This window comes from Mus caroli, unplaced genomic scaffold (genome assembly GCF_978045245.1).
Source record: "Mus caroli unplaced genomic scaffold, Mus_caroli_1 scaffold_8, whole genome shotgun sequence".
In the NCBI taxonomy this organism is placed as follows: Eukaryota; Metazoa; Chordata; class Mammalia; order Rodentia; family Muridae; genus Mus; species Mus caroli.
In genome coordinates this window covers 126,606,838-126,616,092 of record NW_028227263.1, presented here as the reverse complement: position 1 = coordinate 126,616,092, position 9,255 = coordinate 126,606,838, and the positions used below count along the sequence as shown (strand labels likewise).

General features: G+C 53.0%; 1 protein-coding gene across 1 annotated transcript; it reads left to right on the top strand.

Moving 5' to 3' along the window:
* Positions 1-1,106: 1,106 nt before the first annotated feature.
* Positions 1,107-4,678, top strand: Ccdc8 (coiled-coil domain containing 8 subunit of 3M complex). The gene has a single exon (XM_021168855.3). The coding sequence runs from the start codon at positions 1,827-1,829 to the stop codon at positions 3,786-3,788; it is 1,962 nt and encodes a 653-aa protein (XP_021024514.1). The 5' UTR covers positions 1,107-1,826; the 3' UTR covers positions 3,789-4,678.
* Positions 4,679-9,255: the final 4,577 nt, after the last annotated feature.

The following is a 9,255-nucleotide window of genomic DNA, read 5'->3' as shown; positions in this document are numbered from 1 at the left end:
CGAGTGCTGGGATTAAAGGCGTGCGCCACCACTATTTAGAAAATATATTTATTTTATGTGCATTGGTGTTTTGATGTATATCAGTGGGAGGGTGTTAAATCCCCTAGAGGTGGAGTTACAGACATTATGAGCATTATGTGGGTGCTGGGGATTGAACCCAGGTCCTCTGAAAGAGCAGCCCGTGCTCTTAACCATGGAGCCATTTCTCCAACTCCAAGAAAATATTTTACTTTAAAAACGTGTTTATCGGGCCAGGCGTGGTGGCGCACACCTTTAATTCCAGCACTTGAGAGGCAGAGGCAGGTGGATCTCTGAGTTCGAGGCCAGCCTGGTCTACAAAGTGAGTTCCAGGACAGCCAAGGCTACACAGAGAAACCCTGTCTCGAAAAACAAACAAACAAACAAACAAACAAACAAAAAACGTGTTTATCGTGTGTGAATTAATATACGTACAATCTGTGTATAGGGGTGCACATGTGGAGATTGATAACTTTGTAGAATTGGTTTTGGGGTTCTGGGATTGAATTCAGGCTATAGGGCAAATGTTTTTACCCATTGGGTTATCTTGTGTGCCCCCTTTTTGTGTGCATGAATGTCTTCTCCGTGTGTGTGTGTGTTTGTGTGTACCACGTATGTGCAGTGCTCACAGAGATCAGAAGAGGGTATTGGATCCCCTGGAACTGGAAATAAACAGGGTTTTGAGCCATCGTATTGGTTCTGGGAGTCAAACCCAGGTCTTACATAAAGGTAGCCCATGCTCCTAACCATTGAGCCACCTCTAGTCCCATCCCCTTAATTTTAAACGCACGTTCATAATGGCAATAGTCTTCAAAGGATTTGAGCCATCAGCACTCGAACCTTTTGGGCTTGCACGTCTAGGATGGCAGGTTGGGGGACCCGTTGCCTTTTGGGAAAGATGATGACGTGGGTTTTGGCTGCAGCTAAGGGAAGCCCTGGCCCCAGTGAGGCTCTGGGGGGCGGCCACACCTCTGTGGGGGAGGAGAGGGAGGCTGCCCTGAAGGGGAGTGGACAGCCCCGCTGCCAGTCTTCCCAGGCTTAGAGTGTAAGATGAGAAGGAGAAGGTGGGCCTCACCCAGGAGGGGAGGGCGCCCAGAAACTTCCTGCGGCTCTCAGCTCCACCGCAGACTGAGCGCAAGGTCAGTTTGGAGCGGGTGGCAGCCTGCCTGGGGGCGGGAGACCCTCCTCGGGGCTGGGCGGAGGCCTTTAAGCACCTCGCCATATTGGAAGGCCACGCTGAGCCGTCTTTGTCTGAGAGTCCTCCCAAGAACTTTCAGCTATATCCTGGTGTCTGGGGCAAGGGAGAAGCGATCGGAGCTCGTAGGACCCCAACTTGGAGCCGGGACACTGGCGATTCCAGTTTGGACTGAGCTTTGAGCCTCGGGAATGAGCGTGCTTCAGTTCATGTAAGCATCCTGGAAAACTGCTTGCTACAACTCCGAGAGGGTTGGGGGAGCCAACTTGGACTGTTGCCTGAAGAGAAAATTGCAGGGAGGAGACACTCTGTGTGAACAGAGTTGTGAGGACTGCCCACCGCCCCCTCCCCAAGACTAGCAGCCAAGAGTCTGGGCTTTTTGCCCCCCACTCGAGCGTCCACGCTGGAGATCTTAAAGACTCTCGAAAAAAGCCACGTAGGGGGATGGTTCCCCTGGGGCTTCCTTCCGTCTCCCGATTGCCTGATCCTCTGGAGTGTCCCCGATGTCTGCAAAGATGTCGATCTGGACGTGTTAGTGGAGGCCTTAAGGCCTGTGGGCACCTTTAAGAAAATCGGGAAGGTGTTCCGCAAAGAAGAGGACTCCACGGTGGGGATGCTGCAGATTGGGGAAGATGTTGACTATCTGCTCATCCCCCGGGAGGTCCGCCTGGCTGGGGGCGTGTGGAGAGTCATCTCCAAGCCTGCAACTAAGGAAGCTGAGTTTCGGGAGCGGCTAATCCAGTTTTTGCAGGAGGAGGGCCGCACCCTGGAAGATGTGGCCCGTATCATCGAAAAGAGCACTCCACACCCACCCCAACCCCGCAAAAGAACCAAGGAGCTGAGAGTGAGGAGAGTCCCGCAGATGGTCACTCCTCCACTTCGGCTGGTTGTAGGCACCTATGACAGCAGCAATGGCAGCGACAGTGAGTTGAGTGACTTCGATACCTCCAAAGTCAAAGGCAACAGGAGCTCCTCCGGGAGGACCAGGAAGGTGCGCAAAATGCCGGTCAGTTACTTGGGCAGCAAATTCCTGGGCAGCGATGTGGAGAGCGAGGATGATCAGGAGCTGGTGGAGGCCTTCCTCCGCCGTGGGGAGAAGCCCAGCGCGCCTCCTCCACGACGCCGAGTCAATCTTCCAGTGCCCATGTTTGAGAACAACCTGGGGCCCCAGCCATCCAAGGCCGACAGATGGAGGGAGTATGTTAGCCAGGTGTCCTGGGGGAAGCTGAAACAGAGGGTGAAGGGCTGGGCACCCAGATCAGGCTCCGAGGTGGGCCAGGCCCAGCAGGCCTCCACAGCAGCTGAGAGAGCTGGAGAAATGAGACACAGCCAAGCCAGCCCGGACGATGATAGCTCCAGAAACACAGGAGACCGGAGCGACCAGATGTTGGGTACTAGACGCTGGAAGCCCAAGATCAAGTGGGTTTCCCTGAGACGATACAGGAAGGAGCAGGTGCCACCCTTCGCTCAGGGGACAGGCATGCCAGCTGAGGAGCACCCAGAGGCTGCAGAGAACCAGGGGGCAGAGGCTGCAGCTAACCAGGGGGCAGAGGCTGCAGCTAACCAGGGGGCAGAGGCTGCAGCTAATCAGAGGGCAGAGCCTGTAGCTAGTCCAAGGGCAGAGGCTGTAGCTGATCCAAGAGTAGAGGCTGCTGCTGATCCAAGAGCAGAGGCTGCAGCTAGTCTCAGGGCAGAGGCTGTTACTAGTCCAAGGGCAGAGGCTGCAGCTAGTCCAAGGGCAGAGGCTGCAGCTGATCCAAGAGCAGAGGCTGCAGCTAGTCCAAGGGCAGAGGCTGTAGCTGATCCAAGAGTAGAGGCTGCAGCTAGTCCAAGAGCAGAGGCTGCAGCTAGTCCAAGGGCAGAGGCTGCTGCTAACCAGAAGGCAGAGCCTGTAGATAGTCCAAGAGCAGAGACTGCAGCTGATCCAAGAGCAGAGGCTGCAGCTAGTGTAAGGGCAGAGGCTGTTGCTATTCCAAAGGCAGAGGCTGCAGCTAGTCCAAGGGCAGAGGCTGTTGTTAGTCCAAGGGTAGAGGCTGCAGCTAGTCCAAGGGCAGAGGCTGCAGCTAGTCCAAGGGCAGAGGCTGTTGCTAGTCCAAGGGTAGAGGCTGCAGCTAGTCCAAAGGCAGAGGCTGAAGCTAATCTGAGGGTAGAGGCTGCAGTTAATCTCAGGGCAGGAGTCCCACCTGACCAGAGGGCAGAAGCCATAGATAGTCAGAGGGCAGAGGGCCCAGCTAACCAAAGAACTGGTGCTACAGAAAATCAGAGGGTGGAAGTCCTAGCTGACCAGAGGGCAGGGGTCCTCCATGACCAGAGGGAGGAGGCTGGACCTCAGGGTATACAGGAAGCCTCAGCTGGTTCGGGATCTAGGGCCCAGAAACAGGTAAAGACAGTGAGGTTCCAGACCCCAGGACGCTTCTCATGGTTTCGCATGCGCAGGAGAGTCTTCTGGCACACTCCCAGGTTGCCAACCCTGCCCAGAAGAGTTCCCAGGGCAGGTGAGGCCAGGAGCCTCCGGGTGCTAAGGGCTGACATCAGAGCAGACGTGGAACACAGAGAGCAAGAAGAACAGCTGTAAGGGAAGCCCAGTGCCCCTGCCCCCTGCCTGCCTTTGTTAGCTGCTGGGATGCCTCTCTCCTTTTCAGGCCCCTTCTCTCTCCATGTTTGAAAATGGAGGCTGGGGGGTGGGGTGGGCAGGGGCGAGGGGGCAGGCAGCACCGCCCACACCTTTCCTCCCCTTTCCACCCTCATTCTCTACCCTTTCCTCTTCTTCCCTCTCCCTTTCCTCTCTCTCTTTTTCTTTCCTTCTGTCTCTATTTTTTATTTGAGACAGAGTCTTGCTATGCAGCCCCGATGGCTTGGTGCTCCTTATATAATTGGCCTCAAACTCACAGTAGTCGTCTACCTTAGCGCCCAGAGCACTAGGGTTACAGGTGTGTGCATCTACATCTGGCCCCAGTGACCCTCTTTTGTTTTGTGTTGTTTGAGATAGGGTCTCTCTATTTAGCCCCGGCTGGCCTGGAACTCACAGTGTAGACCAGGCTGGCCTTGAACTCACAGATCTGGATGGCTGCCTCTGCTAGGACTAAAGGCATGTGCCACCATGCCCATCTTTCAGTGGTTTGCTATATCATCTTTTTTTTTTTTTTATGTGACGAGATTGCGTGTTCAGGGTGGTGTGGCTATAGAAACACTTAATTTTTTTTATACGTTGATTTTTTAAAAATACTAAATATAGCATCTTAAAGAACGAAAGACATAAGCCCGTGGAGCCTGGTGGCCTGGGTGGTATTTTAACTTCTTATGTATTTTAAGTGCTCACAGCCTGGCAAAGGGAAATGGGTAGAGAAGGGAGGGGGGGGTCAGTCTGTCCTTTTTCTTCTGTTTGTAACTAACTTTGATTGATGGCCTTTTTGCACTTAAAGAGAAAACTCAAGTTGATATGCAAATAAAAATGTGTACAAGGTGGCTTCTTGTTTCTGAGGTGGCAATGGTCAGTGTTGGGGTGATTTGTCTGGTTCAATGACATGGCCCTGTGTTTTACCTTGTCACTTTACCTGCCATGTTTAGGCTGCTAAGGGCTGGAGGATCTGAGGGTACAGGGCCTGTAGGCTTCACATACCATATTGTTCTCGGTGAGAAGGCACAGAAAACCCACAAGGAGTGAGGTGCAGGAGGGATGGCTTGGCAGGTAAGGGGCTGATCTTGCAGAGGACCTGGGTTTGATTCCCAGCACCTACGTGGTGGCTCACAACCATGTGTAGCTCTACTTCCAGGGCATCTGATGTCCTTCTCTGGTCTTCACTCACCGGGCACACACATGATGCACAGACATACATGCAGCCTGAACACACAGACATAAACATAATTGAAAAACAATCTGAAAAAAGGAAAAAGAGGAAAGATGAGCCAGCAGGGAAATGCACACAGGGTGTTGCATTGGGGACCCCTGAAGATCAAACTCAGGTCATCAGGCTTGGTAGCAATGGCCTTTACCTGTGAGCCACCTCACCACTCCCTTCAGTCTGTTTGAGCCCACAGACATCTGTGCTGCTCTTGCCACCGGATGTGTTAAAAAGCTGTTAGACTAGAAGCGTGCTCAAAGGGGGAAGTAGTGTGCACAACCGCTTCTTAGAACCAGATCCTGGGCTGCTAAGGGCCTCAGGGAAGGAAGGTGGACGTGTCTCTGTGATGCTTGGCAGCAGAGAAAGAGAATAAATGTACACACACAGTCTCTGTAGAAGTCAGCAGGGGCAGCTTTTTCACTTTTTAGTGAAAAAGCAGTCCAGTGCTCATTAGCTGAAGAATTATGTCCCAGCAGCCCCAATTCTCCCCCCACCCCCGGTGGGACGATATCTGGGGAGAAAACAGGCTTTCGCATGCGAGGTAGATGCTCTGCCACTGAGCCACGCTCCCAGCCCCTCACTGAGGGATTCTAGGTAGATGCTCTATTATGCACCCTTGTATATCCACTTTTGCCTTCCCTGCTCTGTTCGACACGGTTCAGGTTGGCCTTTCTATAGCCCCTTTTGCTGTTGTTCATGGACAAGGCTTGTTTCTTTATAGCTTAGCCTGTCCAGAATATGGACCCCACCTGGAGGAGTAGATTTGGTGGGGGCTGGAGTTGTTTGGGATGACCAGGTTGGGGGTAGAGGTTAGGGGTGGTCCTTGCAGTTGTTCACAGCCACTGGAAGGTAAAAGGAAAGGCATCAATAGACAGTGCCACCCAGTTCAGCTTCCCTCACAGGGTCTGCAGCTCAGTGGGCTTTAGGGATAATATTGGAGTCCCAAGGAGGGACTTTGTGACACAGCTTTCACACAAACACACACACTGAACCCACACAGACCCGGGTACAAGCACAAATGGCAAGCCCCTATACAAATGCACTGGTAGCCCCCCAGAAATGTCCATAAGTTTGTGGGCACACATATGCAGTATTCATTCACACTCTGGTTCAGACCTGCCAGGTTCCTGCACATGCCAGGAAACCCTCTGTTCCCTGCCACACACACTCCACCATACTTACAAATGTTAGCACTGGCAGACATGCTATCAGACATGCTGTAGATATAGACAATGCCACCGAAACCCAGCAGACAGCCACGGACTGGAATAACACTCAAAAAAAAAAAAAAAAAAAAGAAAGAAAGAAAAATCTCACCCCCTTTCCTGGGTGTTATTTTCATAATAGCCTTTCTGAATAGCCTTGAAACTTGGACAAACTTGGATCAGTGTGACCTTCAGCTTGTCCCTCCCTTGAATGGACGTGACATTCTCTTCCCTCCCTTATCTAGCAGGAACATCCGGAGAGGACCAGATGTGAGAGGGGACGAACCCTTACACTGCCCTGGACCAACTGGATAAGGATATTATTATCTCTTTAAATTGTCAACCCAAGGTTTTTGTTGTTTTAAAGACAGGGTCACATGCAGCCCTGGCTTGCCTGGCACTCCCTATGCTGTGGAGGACGACCTTTCGCTCTGCATCCTCCAGTCTTTGCCTACTATGTGCTGAGATAGCAGGTGTGCACCACCATGCCAGGGTTATATGGTGCTGGGGATCAGGCTTGGGGCTTCAAGGATGAGAGGCAAACACTCTACCAATTGAGCCAGATCCTCAGGCTCACAAGGGACTTCTGATAGGCGGATTCCTGAATTCAGCCTGGCATGCAGAGAGGCCAGGCATAACTTTGGTACTGTTAGATGTTGAACATTCCCTGGGCACCCAGTCCAATCAAGCAGCTCAGTCACCTGAATAATTGGGAACCTGTCAGATTGGATCGCCACCTGGTGGCCATAGTCAGAACTGCAGCCCAGGCTTCTGGGTTGTGGCTGGTTTGGGATTGAGGGCTGCCATTCTAGACAGCTTTAGAAAATGGACACACTGAGGGACATCTCAGGACGTCTTGTGACCAGCAGTCATGACCAAGTTGGGACGATTCCTGATAAATGAATTTGAAGACACAATCCCAAACTGTGAATTTGGGAACTGGGCATAGCAGGTACCACTCAAATCCTCTTGCAGGCCGGGAGGGTTATGCCAGGAGCCCTGGAGTAGGACACTGTGGAGCTTGAAGTCCTAGCTTCTTCAAGCTTTGTCATGTGGGCAATGGGGTGAAATTCCCTTCCCTCGTGCTACTCCTCTCTTCCCTATGGAGCGAAATGACGACCGGCAAGGAAGCAACTCAGTATCAGGGCTATCACCCCCTCGCTTCCTATTGCTTGATTTTAAAAATCACATTTTAGCTAACATAATGGTACCCAGTTACTCCAGGGACTGAGGCAGGAGAATTACTTGAGCTTAAGAGTTGGAGGCCAGCCTTACCCAGGTATGGATATATCTATACCCTGCATGGATAAATACATAGACAAGCAGATAAGTAAACAAATCAAACTTGGCCCATGAAGCAGATCTGTGATTCTGGCACCTGGGGCACCGAGGTGAGGACTAGAGAGATGGCTGAGGAGTTGAGTGTTGTGCTGCTCCTGCAGAGGATCTAAGTTCAGCTCCTAAGTGGCTAGAGGCTTACAACCATCTGTAACTCCAGCTCTAAGGCATCCTGTGTGCTTTATGCACTGGCCTCCCCAGGCACCTGACACCTGCCCTGCAGGTGAAATCACACTTCGGAGGCCACAGGCTAAGTAGCACATTATTATTCTCTCCTTGCTGTTGTAGATGACACCTCTGATGAGTGGATGGCACTGATGAGTCAATAGGATGCGGGAGACTTGGAGACCACGTCTGTCTATCTCAGACTGATTGAAGCCACAGGCTCTCATGTGGGCCTGGCCAAGAGCATGATGGGGGACACCTTTGCCATCAAAGGGCATAGTCTGGCATGGTAACAAATGATGCAAGAGGATCAGGATTGCAAGGGAGGACACAGAGTGAGCTTGAGGCTAGCTTGGGCTACATGAGACACTGTTAAAATAATGAATGAGTAAATAATACAAAAACGACAGAAAATCCTGCACTAAGAGCACATTAATATTGCCCATTTCTGGACATTATCCTAAGACTGATTACACACCTAATTGCATTTCCCTGTGGTCCTGACCTCCCTTGCTTTTTAAAAGATGAAGCTATTGACTTCAAAGTGGAACCCAGGGTATTACGCATATCAGGCAAGTGATCTACCATGAAACCACACCTTAGGGCCTCACCAGATGCTGGGGGAGTCTAGGCAGAGGCTCTCCCATTGAGCCACGCCCCAGCCCCTCACTGGGGGAGTCTAGGCAGGGGCTCTACCACTGAGCCACACCCCCAGCCCCTCACTGGGGGATTCTAGGCAGAGGCTCTCCCACTGAGCCACGCCCCCAACCCCTCACTGGGGGATTCTAGGCAGGAGCTCTACCACTGGGCCACGCCCCCAGCCCCTCACTGGGGGATTCTAGGCAGGGCTCTACCACTGAGCCACGCCCCCAGCCCCTCACTGGGGGATTCTAGGCAGAGGCTCTCCCACTGAGCCACGCCCCCCAGCCCCTCACTGGGGGATTCTAGGCAGGGGCTCTCCCACTGAGCCACGCCCCCAGCCCCTCACTGGGGGATTCTAGGCAGGGCTCTACCACTGAGCCACGCCCCCAGCCCCTCACTGGGGGATTCTAGGCAGAGGCTCTCCCACTGAGCCACGCCCCCCAGCCCCTCACTGGGGGATTCTAGGCAGGGGCTCTCCCACTGAGCCACGCCCCCAGCCCCTCACTGGGGGATTCTAGGCAGGGGTTCTACCACTGAGCCACACCCCAGCCCCTCACTGGGGGATTCTAGGCAGGGGCTCTACCACTGAGCCACGCCCCCAGCCCCTCACTGGGGGATTCTAGGCAGGGGATCTACTACTGAGCCACGCCCCAGCCCCTCACTGGGGGATTCTAGGCAGGGGCTCTACCCCTGAGCCATGCCCCTGGCCCCTCACTGGGGGATTCTAGGCTGAGGCTCCATCTCAGAGGTATAGTTCCAAGCTTTTCGGTTTCCATCTGAACGAGTTTGGCTGCCACTCACTGTCACAAGAATAAAGTGAAAGAGCTCAGGCTCCCAGGCGCAGGCTGAG

What these genes read in the sequence shown, in the direction of transcription:
- Ccdc8 (XM_021168855.3), top strand. Translation starts at nt 1,827, where the DNA reads ATGCTGCAGATTGGGGAAGATGTTGACTATCTGCTCATCCCCCGGGAG.